Source organism: Choloepus didactylus, chromosome 9 (assembly GCF_015220235.1).
Source record: "Choloepus didactylus isolate mChoDid1 chromosome 9, mChoDid1.pri, whole genome shotgun sequence".
In the NCBI taxonomy this organism is placed as follows: Eukaryota; Metazoa; Chordata; class Mammalia; order Pilosa; family Megalonychidae; genus Choloepus; species Choloepus didactylus.
In genome coordinates, this window is record NC_051315.1 from 134,280,765 (window position 1) to 134,294,166 (window position 13,402).

At 65.7% G+C, this 13,402-nt stretch overlaps 1 protein-coding gene across 29 annotated transcripts in view; it reads right to left on the reverse strand.

Annotated features, from left to right (window-relative positions):
- Window positions 1-13,402, reverse strand: part of KIF1A (kinesin family member 1A) — an 86,825-nt gene that overhangs the window by 56,176 nt on the left and 17,247 nt on the right. For 28 of the 29 annotated variants that reach the window (XM_037849179.1, XM_037849178.1, XM_037849177.1 and 25 more), the window contains exons 2-10: window positions 12,565-12,727; window positions 4,929-5,005; window positions 3,935-4,114; window positions 3,505-3,570; window positions 2,936-3,114; window positions 1,884-1,995; window positions 1,386-1,463; window positions 683-748; window positions 27-44 (exon numbers count right to left, since the gene is read on the reverse strand). In XM_037849179.1, coding sequence (XP_037705107.1) covers window positions 27-44; window positions 683-748; window positions 1,386-1,463; window positions 1,884-1,995; window positions 2,936-3,114; window positions 3,505-3,570; window positions 3,935-4,114; window positions 4,929-5,005; window positions 12,565-12,670 — 882 coding nt within the window. In that variant the 5' untranslated portion in view covers window positions 12,671-12,727. Of the gene's footprint in view, window positions 1-26; window positions 45-682; window positions 749-1,385; window positions 1,464-1,883; window positions 1,996-2,935; window positions 3,115-3,504; window positions 3,571-3,934; window positions 4,115-4,928; window positions 5,006-12,564; window positions 12,728-13,402 lie in introns of those variants that run through there. The other variant, XM_037849180.1, reaches the window with a different exon arrangement.

The following is a 13,402-nucleotide window of genomic DNA, read 5'->3' on the forward strand; positions in this document are numbered from 1 at the left end:
TGGCGGAAGCAGAGAAAGCAGCTTACCTTGTTGGGCCCGGAGTCCTGGAAAAGAAAGATGGGAACTCTGAGGACTTGGAGCGAGGTCCGGCCCGTGGCGGGGGTGGGCTCTGGCTCAGAGGGCAAAGGAGCAGCAGCGGCCGGGCACATGCCACGCTCCCATCACCATCCACAGGCCACGGCCAGGCGCCCTGAGCCGGCCAAGCAGCAGGCGCCTCTCGGGCCACCCTCACCCGGCGGCTCTGACCCCCACCCTACCCCGACAACCTCACAGGTCCCCTGGACCCCCCTTCCTTGGCTGGGGCCTGGGCATCCAGGAGAGTGGGCACTGCCGCCTGCTCTGCAGGGCTTGCCAAGCCAGCCCTTCACCCCAGGGGTACACCAGTCAGCACCCCCGCCCTGGCCCACGGTGATTTCGGGAAGGACCCTGCGAGGAAGGCAGCAGTGAGGGCTGCCCCATTTCACAAGTAGGGAAACCGAGGCTCTCAGGAATAAACAGGGGTCCCTGCCCCAACTCCAGCCTCATGACCCTGCCCTGGGCTGACCCTTGGGACCCAGCCAGCTCGCCAAAGACAGGGCTTGGCTCAGGGGTGATGGACTACCAGCACCCCAGGGAGGCTGCACAGGGAGGCCCTGCTATGGATCGCCCCTCAGTCCGGGGCTCGAAGGCCGGGGCCGCTCACCATCTCGGCCAGCGCAGAGATGACCTTCCCCAGCGTGGTCAGGGACTTGTTGATATTGGCTCCTTCCTGTGTGGGGAGAAGGTGGTCACACGTCAGGGAGCCCTCGCCCCAGCATGACCCCGGGGTCTGACCCCCGGCCCCAACCCTGACTGCCGACGGGGGCACAGGATGGTCCAGGAGGCCAGTTGGGGCCCCTGACCAGGAGGTGCAGGACCATGTACCCCACCTGGGATGACCCCCAGCTCCCCTTCCCATCCATCGGGTAATGGAAGCATCGAAAGATGGGGACCAAGGACACAGAAACAGAAGCTCCTTCTGAGGCCCCGAGACCTTCCCAAGGGAGGCACCCCTGGGTGCCAGCATGTCACCCACTCGTCCTCACACATCTGAATCCGGGGGGGGAAATGCAGCCTCGTGGCTGCAAGGACCTAGGGCCACCATCCAGCCCGGGGACTCTGTCCCCACTGACGTGGAGCTGGGACCCCAGCTGCTGGCGCCCCAGAACCTGGGCTGTGCCCACCACCCGCCCCCCGGGCTCATCCCCAGCGGAGGCCCCGAGCCCTCCTGCCCCAGAGGAGCCCCAGCTGGGGTCGCGCCCCCCCCCCCCCCAAGCACTGAGCCCCAAGCCAAGACCCCACCGGGGCAGCCGAGACACCCAGACCTGCTGCGCACCACGCGTGCCTGTCCGTCCGTCCGTCCCTACCTTGAGGCGTGTGCCCTTGGCTCCGGTGGAGTCGGCCCGCTCGCTCCCCGCCAGGTCCACCAGGCTGACTTTGCTCACCTGGAACCCAAGACACAGGCCTCAGGGGCTGGCGCCGCCCTGATTCGGGGCGGACCCCAGGAGGCCCCCAGGGCACCCCCACCTCCACTCCCCGCAGCCCCCACAGTCCACCGCGCTCACCCAGCTGCAGGTGGCGGGTGGAGGTGGACCCCGGGCCCCTCCCACTCACAGGAGGCCCCAGTGTGGAAACGAGGCGGCCTCTCAGGCCCTGCCGACCCCTTCCCGAGGTCCACGCCAGACAGGACGGTCAGTGCCTGGCGCCTCGTGGGCCGGTGCTCGGTTCGGGCCTCCTTAGGTGGACGAGGTGCAGCAGGGATGGTGTCCCGGCCAGTGGGCTCTCCCTGTCCATCCCTGCCCGACCCTGCCAGACACGACCCCCCACCTCCAGCCACTGCCCGGAGGACGGGGCGGCTGCCTCACCTTCTCGGTGGTGATGTTGGTCTCTGCGTCGTGCCGCTTCTGCGTGAAGATGATGTTGAAGACGGCGTGGGAGCGGCTGCTGGTCTCATTCATGTTCGTGGCCGCCACGGTCCTGGGGAGGGGACAGGAGGTGGCACACGTACAGCAGGACGGTGCAGCTCACCAGACCGACGGCAGTCACTGGGCTCCCCGCCCCGAGCCTCCTGGGGCCTCCCGCCTGGCTGGGGGACCCCCCTCACTTCAGATCCCTGGCTCCAGGATGGGTCTGGTACCCAGGAGCGGGGCACAGTGATGGAGGGGTGTCCCCGCCCCGGGTGCAGCAAAGCCCAGGTGCCGCCAGCTGTGCCGTGGGAGGGGGCGGCTTCCCCGCATCAGGCCACACACTCCAGTGGCCCCCAGACCCCACCCATGACATGCACCAGCAGCTCTGGGGAGCCCACCAGGTCCCAGGGCCCCACACCCAGGAGGCCCCAGGGGTCAGCAGATGGTCTCAGGGAGGACAGACCCAGGTCAGCGAGGGGGTCTGGGGTCAGTGCCCACACTGCCACGTGGGCTGGGGACCCCTGGGGCCTCCCAAGTCTCAGCTAGCAGGAAACTGAGCTCCCTGGGAGGGTGACGGAGGCTGGGGCAGAGGGAGGCAGGAGGGGCAGGCGCCGCTACAAGCGGGTACCCCGGACAGGACGGCGGAGGGAAGGGGGTCACTGACGGCCACAGGACTCGGGCTGACGGCCCTTGTGCCACCCGTGCCCACCTACCAGGCCCCAGCCGGGGACGGGCGTTGGAGCAGGCGAGGGCCCGTCCCACACACTGGCCCCAGAGCATGTGTGGGTCTCAGCTCTGCGCCCTCTGCCCCGGCCCAGGGCGGCCACTGGGGACACTGCTGGCCCCTCGCTGGGTGTCCCTGGCCCGATGCCCCCGCCACGGAGCAGCCTGGGGTGTAGGCACTAGTGTCCCCCGAGCAGGTTGAAAGCTGGGGTCACAGCCCAGCAGAGCCCCCAGGAAGGGGCGAGGGGCTTCCTCGGGGAGACCCTCGGCCAAGGGCGTGGCCCCACCTGGCCTTGTTCCCTGAGTCCATGAGGTCCTGGATGTCGTTGTAGGAGGTGACGGCCAGCTTGGACAGGTCCTCCACGTATGGCCCCAGGAGGGGGTGCTCCCGGACGCGCAGGTTGCCCTTGTTCTTGGGGTTCAGGAGATCACGGACGCGCTCGCAGTAAATCTCCATGTAGCTGACCTGCAGCAGGGCAGGGCGGCCATCAGGGGGCGGGCAGGGGGCAGTGGGGGGCTCCCATTGTGGGCAGGGACCCTGTGGGGGTCTGTGTGTGGCGGGGGCCTCAGACACGGCCCATCCCCAAGGGCTGTCCTGGGGGCCCCCCGATGGCACACTGGTCAGCCCTGGGGCCCCTCGGGTCATCCGTCCACTGCATCAGACGGAGCAGAGGCTGAGCGGAGGACTGGACCCCTCACCTCTGCCCCCACTCTCCTGCCCCCACACCCCTGGGTGCTATTCACCCCATGTCCTGCGTGGCTCTGCTGGCCTCATGGTCACATGCACACGGATGACCGGTCAGGCCCCCCACCCCCTGCCCAGCGTCCCCGCCCAAGAACGGCCTCCGGGCCCCACCTCAACGGAGTACGACATGTTGCCGTTGGTCGTGTCATTGATCCGGGAGAAGAGGTCCTCGCAGAGCTGCAGGGGCCAGGAGACGTGGGGAAATCAGATGCCCGGCGGGCGAGGGCGGGTGCTGGGGGCCGCTGCCCCCACCCCAGGCCCCTCCTGTGCCCCCACTCCCACCGTCCATCCCAGGAACCAGGGCCCACAGTTGTCGGACTCCTGATGCTTCCTGCAGCCCTGCCCTCCACCCCTCAGGCCCCCCAGGCCTGCACCCTCCTCTGTCTGGGGGTCCGTCCATCCCGCAGGAAGGCGGCAGGGTGGGGAGGGGGCACGGCTTCCACGGTCTCACAGTAGCGTCCCCTCTCGGCTCCCAGTGGCCGGACACCACCCCTGCCCGGCCCCTGCGCACCCAGCCCCCAGCCCCGGCCGCCGCGCGTGCCTGCGGGATGATGCCCTGCTGGTCCTTCTCCTGCTTGCCCATCATGGTGTAGGACTTGCCAGCTCCCGTCTGCCCATAGGCGAAGATGCAGACGTTGTAGCCCTCGAAGGCGTGCTGCAGCATCTCCTCGCCGATGTCGCGGTACACCTGCTTCTGCGAGGCGTAGTTGATGTCTTCCGGCTGGGGACAAGGGCATCAGCAGCAGGGGTCAGGGGACCCCGAAAGGCAGAGCCTCGGGGAGGCCCCTGCCCCCCACTCCCCTGGCACACAGGCTCCTGCGGGAGGGACCGAGTGCTCCAGGGAGGGGTCAGCCAGGCCAGGGTGGGGGGCTCCCCGCAGGGGGAACAGCAGCTGCAAAGGCCCCGTGGTGAGAGGCGTGACGTGCTCACAACCGGGGGCTCAGGGCAGCGGATCGTGGGGTCAGCATGGGGGCGAGAGTGGGAGCCCCAGAGAAGGGTCAGGGCCTGGAGACTGGGAACCCCACAGGCCAGGTGACCCCGTGGACAGCAGGCCAGGCCCGGGGTCACCCAGCCACGGGAGAGGATGGACTGGGGGGTTCCGGGGCCATTCTGGGGGCTGGGGCTCAGAGATGAGACCTAAAGGTAGATGGTGGCCCCAGGGGCTGAATCCAGAATGATTCGGGTGGTGGTAGGCAGTGGGGTTCTGTGGGGACTGATGGAGGGAGTGTAGGAGAGAGAAGATTCTGGAAGTCCCTGGGCTCCCAGCTTGAGAGGTGGGGGGAGGTGCTGCCCGTGGAGGGGAACAGGGTGGTCTGGGCTCTGCCTTGGGCATTGGGGGCATCTGGGGCAGTGGAGAGGCCGGGGGCAGATGAAAGAAATGGGGAGAACGCAGCTCACAGCTCGGGGGGCCCTCCCCATATGAGGCTGCTAACCTGAACCCTAACCCCTGTGGCCCCCAGGGGAGCGGGAGGCCCGGAGAGGCCAAGACCCCCCCACAGGCGGCTCAGCCCCCTCCCCTAGCCCCCAGGACTCACCGAGGTGTGCGACCAGTAGGAGTAGTCGAAGCTGAAGCTTTTGGGCGTCTCCTTGGGTTGTTTGGGGTTGACGATGGCTGCGGAGAGAAGGCTCCGGGTGAGGGCCGAGCCCGGGGAGGTGTGGTGGTTTGGAGCTGTGTGCACCCCAGAAAAACACCTTAAATTCAACCATTCCTGTGGTGTGCACCCTTCTGCTGAGGGCACCGCAGGCAGGCATGGTCCCCTCAGCCAGGGGGTCTCAGTCCCGGTACCGGAGGCCTTTCTAAGAGAATGAGATTCAGACAGACAGACACCAAGGCAGTCGGGCAGCCAGAAGCGGACGTCGATGGACCCCGGAGGAGAAGGGAGAGGCCGGGAGGGGCCGCCAGGGGCAAAGCCAAGGACCGAGTGTCGCCAGCAGTGGCCCCAGGACGCCACCGCCTCCGGGAGAAAGCGTCACAGCCTCACAGCCGCGAGCAAATGAGTCCCCCTCGTCCAACCGGCCTAGTTCGTGGTATTTGCTCCAGCAGCCCAGGAAACTAAACTAGGAGGGGCTCGGCAGCGGCAAAACCAAGAGGGAATCAGGCCGCCCCGTGTCTGCACCACCCGGGCAGGAAGAGGGGTCCTCAGAGGCCGCAGCTGCCCAGACAAGCCGACCCTCGGGGGGTGGCCAGGGACCCCGCTTCCCGGCAGCAAGCCCGGCCCTGCGCCTTGTGTCTGTGATGCCCACGTGTGCCCCGGGCCCGCAGCGTCCGCCTTCCCCAGGGGGCTTGGCCCTTCTAGCAGGGACCTGGCTGGCAGGCTCAGCAGCCGCACCCCCACCTCTGGGGTCTGCACCCTGCTCGCCGCCCCCCGGCTCAGACCCAGATGCTTCTGCCCTAGAGCTCCTCCCAGGAGCACCCGAAGGCTCCATGGGGTCTGCACGCTGGGCCAGACTGTCGCCACGTGCTTGCTTCTTCGGGGCCTCATGTTAGCGTCCTGTGGCTGCCTTTCCAACTCCTGGAAGCTTCTAGAAACTCTGTCCACAAGGAACATGGGCCAGGCCTGGTCCAGAAGGGCTCCAGAGACCCCCTTTCCCGTCGACATCGGGGTGGGAAAACGCCTGCCCCCCACCCCCTCTGGGAGCTGAAGGTGTGTGAGGCCCATGGCCTCTGCTCAGCTGCGGGGCCGGGACCTCCCCTCCTCGGACGCCCCACTTCCCTCGACACGTCACCCCACCATGGCGTGTCCAGGGCGGCCTGACCCGAGCTCCCCATCGGCCTCGCACACGTCTGCAGCTGCCCCAGGTTCAGCTTTGCAGGCACCGGGTCGTTCCCTCTCCCCGAGCATCCTGCAGACGGGACCAGGGATCGGCAGAGACCCCGCCCAGGGCAGGGCCAGCGCCCAGCAGCACCCAGAGCCCCTCCCGCAAGCAGACCAGCATCTGGGCCCCGGGCCTGAGGGGCTGGGGGATGGCTGGTGCTCTGGGGAGGCAGCAGGAGGGTGCAGGTGACTGACCTCCGCAGCCCACCCGGGGGTCCTGGGGGGCCCCCACCCATGCTGCCTCGGGACGGTGCTGCCCCGGCTTCCACACCTGGTCTCAGTGCCCGGGGACAGCGCCCACGGGCGGCTCCCGGAACCCCATGCGGACAATGCCGGTGCCGTGGGAACGGCAATCGCACCTGCTGGGGCCTCAGGCAGCTCTGGCAGCGGGAGGGGGACCCCACTGTCTCCCCACCAATGTCCCAGCGACAGCCACCACCTGTCCTCACCTCCCTGGGTGGCAGACTGTGCCCCCCACCCCAGCACTCGCTCCAGCACCCCCTACCCCACCCACCCCCGGTCCCCACCCCCCAGCTTCCCCCAGACACCCTTAGGACCCCCAGACCCCTCCCCTCCCCACCTCCTTGCCCTGCTCAGCACTGGTCCAGCCCTGGGAACCCTGAACTTTCTCTGAGGCACTCTCGAGCCAGGGTGTTTGTCCTATATCCCACGTGGACAGTGCATTCCCTCGGGCTGGGGTTGGCGGGGTGGGAGGGGGTCATGGCGTGGAGCACTGGATGCCAGGCAAGAGTCAGCGCCTGCACCACCCGGCAGAGCCGTGGGCCACTGGAGTGGCGGACGAGCCCCTGCTGTCTCAGATGGGACCCCAGACCCAGAGCAGGGTGCCCCCTCCCAGGGCCCCTGGTACACAGCAGAGAGTGGCCTGGGGCCCCGCAGGCCTAGCTCCCACGGCCACCTCCACACCCTCGGCCAAGGCCCAGAGGCCCAACAGGTGGTCCCTGCCCGCCGCTGCCCTGTGCCAGGACCCAGCAGACTTGGCTGGGGAAGGGGCTTCCCTCCCCAGGGCCACGGTGCGTGCTCAGGAGGGCTGGAGGAGAGCGAAGGAGAGGCCGGGGTCTGCAGAGTGCGGCGAGCCCCTTCAAATGCCCCCCCGGCCCACGGGAGCCGGGCCCCTCAGGCTAGATCCTCCCAAGTCCAGCCACTCACACGGGAGGACCAAGAGGTGAGCGGAGCAGGAGGAGGGAAGCAGACGGAAGGCAGCCGCCTGGAGGGGTCTGGGCTCAGCACTGAGGAACGGGGGGCTGCGGTTAAACCACCAGGAGCTGGAAACTGGCCCAGGTGAGAGCAACCGTGGAAATTGGCAAATGCCGACTCGCCTTCTTTTGGTTTGGGGGTTTAGGGTTGTTTTTGGAGAGGCGCTCGTTTAGCAGCACACCACTCCCCGAACACACACTTAGGGGTCTGCCTCGCGGCGAGAAAACAAACCTCGCCAGGGTTTGGGGGCCAGTCGCCCCAACCTTCACTTGCTCACTCACTGACCACCCCGTTCACCTCCCAGCCGCGGCACGGGGCCCCCAGACACCCCCCCCATGAGCTGCTCGGCCTTGGCTCCGTGTCTGGCCTCACCATCAGCGGTTTGCTTTGTCCCCCACCCACATGCCGGCCCCTGGGCCAGCGGGAGCCGCGTCTCGTGCCCAGTGCACCCTGTGGCTTTGCTGATGTGACAGGCTCAGCCACCCCTTCTGCTCCCTGCTCTGCCAGGTGAAGCCATGTGGCCTCACTTAGCCTCGGTTTCCCTGTCTGTGCCACGGGAATGCAGATGAGGTCACGGCGTGCCTGTCCTGCAGCGGTGGGGGTCCGGGGGGAGGCGCGCGTAAGGCCTCAGGGGTCCACAGAGGCGGCTGGTGGAGCACACCCAGGACGTCCTGACCCGGCGCCCACCAGGGACCCCAGGCCCCAGCCCCCAGCCCTGGGCTCAGGCCCCCTCCTCCAGCCCCTCCCTCCACGCCCCTTGCTCTGAGCCAGTCCCAACACAGAGGCCTGGAGTCGCGTCAGGACTCGGGGCCAACTCCCGCTCCCTTCCGGGGTCCTCGTTTCCAGGCCTCGCCCTGGGACGGTGATGGATGTGGGGACTTCTCTGATGGTCATGCACTGATGCCACCCGAAGCCGAGCGCTTGGCAGCTGCTGGTCGATGAGGCCGGGGAGGCCGGGTCTGGGCTTCGTGGGAAAGTCAGCTGTGAAAAGAGGGCAAGGGCCCTGGAACATTCCGGAGGACGCTTCAGAATGGTGGTGTGTTCCCTGCGGCCACAGGGGTGCTGTCTGGGGCAACAGCGTGGCCTCGGGCCTCCGTGGGGCCGGGAGGGCAGCCCTGGACGCGCCAGCTGGCGGCTGTGCCCGGCTCCCTCCCCCCCAGGTGTCATCCAGCCGTCGGTGCAGGGAGAGGCTCGCTGGCGACGGGTCCCTGAGCGCCCTGCAGAGGCAGCCCCGGGGCGAGGCCAGAATGCAGGCCAAGGCCATCCTGCACCCCACAGCCTCACCACGCCCAAGTCCAGCGCCGCACTACAGAGCAGGGCAGGCACTCGAGGCTGCCGCACCCCGGCCGTTCGTTCTTTAGGGCGTGGACTCTCCAGCGGGCTCCCCTGGTCCTGAAGGCAGAGGACATGACCCGGGAGAGAGGAAACTTCTAGAAGCTTCCAGGTCTGCTCCCTTGTCCAGTGGGTACATGAGGGGGACGTGTAGCGAGTGGCCGCTGCGCTTTGCCGTCAGGCCCGCGCACCGTTTGGGTTGTCGCATAAAATTGCTGGGTTTGGTATGTTCGCATGGAAAGTATTATTTATCCAGGCGACGATTACATGCTGACAAATTAAATTTGCTTTTCAACGCTTCCAGTTTTTGAGTCACAAACAGCCACCTCGAGAGAGCTGAGCGGCTCCCATGCAGCCATCGAGGGATTCGGGGGGTCCCCACGGGGAGGGCAGGTAGAGCTTGGGGACCCCGCCCCGGCCCGCAGACCGGCTCAGCCCCCCAAGATCCAGAGACATCTGGGGAAGAGGCTGCCTGGTGGACGCCCCTCGGGGTGGACGCGGAGGCCCTGCCAGTGCCGGGCCCAGCCGGGCCTCGACCCACCAGCTGTCCCTGGGCCTGGGGCTCACACAGGGCCGACGCTGCTCATGGGGCCACCTCCGGCCCTCCTCAGCCACCCTCCGTCCCCAGCACCCAGCCCCCGCGCTTTCAGGACCCTTTCTCTCCAAGCTTCCCGGGCCCAGGGCTGGACCACATCCTCCCCTGAGTTCCCGAAGCCTTCTGTCCAGACTTCCAGCACTTTCCACCTGCTCCATCACTATTTTGTCTTCTCCAAAAAGTATCATTTTCATAGGGGTTTCTGCCGATTAGTCGCCCTCCACCAGAGCTCCCTCCTCCCCTCTAGATCTCTCTCCCTCTCCTTCTCTCTGTGTCTCTCTCTCTCTCCCTCTGTGTCTCTCTCTCTCTCCCTCCCCCCTCCTCCCCATGCACACTCACACTCAGGTACACACTTCCCCGGGTGCGCGCGTGCCCTTTGGCTCCAGCACAATCCCACCCTTCATGCTGCTCCGCGCCCCGTTCACCCGCATCGCTCTGGAGCTTTCCCAAGGCCGAGGCACAAAGCCGCATTGTTGTGCTAAAAGTTCCACCAACGGGCGCTGTTGGCCTCCCAGCACCCCGACCGGCTCCCAGCAGGCAGACTTTCCAGTGGTCACCCCCGGTTTGGTGAAAACACTGCTCTGGGGACATTCTTGAGGGCACAGCTCTCAACACGTGCGTGACAATCTTCCTAAAAAGAGGCCTCGCGCTCGGCCTGCACGTCGCAGCCCCTGCCAGCCCCCCGAGACCACCGGCCGCCTCCCCGCGGGGACCTCTGGGTCTGTCTCGCCACCGTGTGTATCCTGGATTTTTGCATTCTGGATTTCTTTGTGTTCTGGAATTTTTTTTGTATTCTGGATTTTGATATTCTGAATTTTTGTATCCTGGGTTTTATATTCTGGATTTTCTGTATTCTGGACTTTGTATTTTTGTATTCTGACCAATCTGGCATCCCCATGGCGCCCCACAGCCGGTTTTCTTTGTGAATCTTTGGCATCAGAGTGGCTGACTCTCATTCTGTTGTCCAACTCTTGTTTTGAGGGGCCCATGAGCTCTTTAACTTCCCCGAGAATGAAAGCTGCTGTCATCCACAGCGTGTCCCCAGGTTTCTGGAGCCCTTCCTCGGCCATCCCCCATCCTGTGCTTGTCCTCCGTGCTCCTTTCCTCACTGTTTAAGGATGTGGAGCCATCCCCACGCACACTGGTTTTTTTGGGGGACACTCATCTTTGAGTAGGGACGGTTCTTTCAGAAACTGCCAATTGCTCCGAAATAGCACGAGAGGCTCCCCGAGTCCCCTCCACACTCCACAGACCCACGGGGGCTTCACTCACAACATCAGGGGTCAGCGGTCCCCTGGGGTGTCTGGACCCCGGGGTAGCCCTGGCTGGCCATGGACGAAGCGGCTACCCATGAATCCGCTCGGGCCTCCAGCCCGGGGACAGCTCTGTGCCCAGCCTTCCCTGGGGGCTGGAGTGGGGGCAGTATGGGGGTGGGACAGCCCGGCTGGGGTCTCAGCAGAGGCCTTGCTGGTCCTTCTGAGCAGGTGGCCGTGCCGGGTCCTCCCGCGGCCTGGCAGCAGCAGCCCTCAGCTCAGACGTCTCACCCTCAGGGCCAGCACATCTCACTGCCAGGGACCCCTGAAGCCCACCCACTTGCTGCTAGAGCCATCAGGGGAAGAGTAAAATTGGAGAGCCCGTACCCACAGTCACCCTAGAGGGCAGGGGTGGGGGACAGGTCAGAGCATTCACCCTGCAGTAGCCCACTGTCCCCCGCCCTGCCCTCCCAGTGGGCACGGCTGGAGCCCCCGGAATGTCCGACGTTTGCCTCCTGAGACCCCCACCTGCTCCTCCGGCCCCGAACCTCAGCCTCTGGCCTGATGCCAGGGCCACGCCAAGTCCCAGGAGAGATGAAGATTTTGTCTCTGGTCCTTTCTGTTCATTTTGCAGATTTCTGACCTGCAGTGGACAGTGGCCCTCGCCATGACCCAGACGTGACCCAGGGGTGACTGTGCCTTCGGCGGCCCTGGGGTGTAGTGGGGTTTCCCACAGGGACCCTGATGTCCTGGGTCATCCCACACAGGTAGGGCCGATGGACAAACACGCAGCTCCCCGCAAGGCCAGGCCCCCACTGCCCACAGCGGCCCCTTCACCGGCCTCCCCACCCCCCACTCCCAGTGGAGCTTCCCGGGGTCACCTCCCAGATCAACTCCTCACCCCCAAATCCCCACTTCAGGCTCTGCTTCTGGGGAGCAAAGGGAGGTGCAACCTTGCGAAATAGCAACGACAAGCTCAGGTGTGCATCCACCTGTGTGAGCTCGCATCCCCTGAACTGAAGGGGGTCTCTGTAGCCTGCCCACAGCAGGGTCAAGGCCCATCAGTTCCAAGCCACCCCCTACCCCTGACCCCACTCCCCAGGATCCAAAGGAGCCCCAGAGCACCCTCTCCTCCGCCCAGGAGGCCTCTGGGGAGACCCCCGTCAGGCCTGAGAGCTCCACCTCCGGGGTCCCCATCTCCACCTGGTCCCTGACGGACGGGGCAGGATGTGACAGCCGTGGTGCCCCTGTGCGTGGCCAGCGCCATGCTGACCCCAACCGAGGATGCAGGAGCAGGTGGATGGGTCAGGACAGGTTGTGCCATCTGCACCTGAGCATGACGGCAGCACCAGTGCTTTAGGGCTGCACTGCACGAGGGCCCCCAGTGCAAGCCGCCCGCGGGGCCCAGGCCAGCATGGAAGAGAGAGAACGACCGTTCACGATGGCAGCAGCAGGCAACCAAACCCGGACCAAGACGGGCATTACTGGGGTCCTGTGTCGCAAGAAGATGGGACCCCTTTATGGGGGCACTGAGGGGAAGGGGCTCACGCTGGGCTCAGACTACAAAAGTCCCCAAAAGTGTTCTGCCCATTTGTCCATGTGTGTGCAGCACTTAATTAAAAACTTCACAGTGAAAGAAGGAGCAAGGGGGGGCAGCTCGGCACGAAGTCCCTTCTCTCCCAGCCTTCAGCAGCCAGAATCCTGCAAATAAAGAGGCTGTGTCCTTCTTTCTGTCTGCCTTCTGTCTGTCTGTCTGTCCTCCTCGAAACTGCCATTCTCTCTCCTACGTGCTGGTCACCGTGTTCCCTGCAGCCTCCGACTTCGCAGAAGCCCAGAGGGACCAACAGTTAGGAGCAAAGGCACAGACGGAAGGAGAGTGCTGATGGGCCGGGAGGACACAGCCCAGCGCCCAAGATGGTCAGCCGCTGACCCCCACCCCGGCCGCCCCGGCCGTACTCACTGGTGGTGCTGCCGGACATCTGAATGATGCACTTGGAGTCCCGGCTCATTTCTCGGGAATTGAAGGGGCGGACGCGCACGGCCACCTTCACCGAGGCGCCGGCCATGTCTGCGGCCTGAGCTGTCCCTCCTGCAGCGGCGAAGCCCGGCGAGGGCAGAGGCACCTGCAAGAGGGGAGGGACGTTAGAGCTGAGATCCGGGGGAACCACAGGCTTTCTGCACTCCCCTCCCAGCTGCCGGGGGTGGCAATCCCCAAGACTCAAGCCCACAAGGACGGAGGGGCTGGAGACGAGGCAGCGCGGGGAGCAGTGTCTGCCCCTCGGAAAATGGGAAGCGGGGGGCGAATGGAACCTGACTTAGGAAGCCCGGGAAAGCGAAAACCTAACCCAGGAGCCAGCTGGTTTGCTCTGCAGGACCCGGGAAGGCTCTGGGCACCTCTGGAGGGAGCTGTCGGGCAGGCGGGAAAGCGGGGGCACCTGTGGATCGTCAGCGGAAGGAGCACTGGACCCAGGCCCCAGGCCCCTGAGGAACCAGCTGGTGGGGACGAGCTTCACCCCAGACCCCACGTGGGCACCCAGCCTCCCCCAGTGGGTGCGTCTTCTCTGGGAAAGCGACTGGGACAGGAGCTAACACAGGCAAATGACAACGGTCAGGCCACAAGCGCTGCTAGGCCATGGGCGCCCCTCAACTGTCAGTGCCCCACTCGTAAACGTGGACAGCCAGCCACAGGTCAGTGAGGAGAAACCCTCTGACAACAAAATCAGACTAAAACAAACAGAAAGGCAACATGGAGGAAATAAACACAATGCAGGAAGCACAAGAAAATAACAAATGATAAA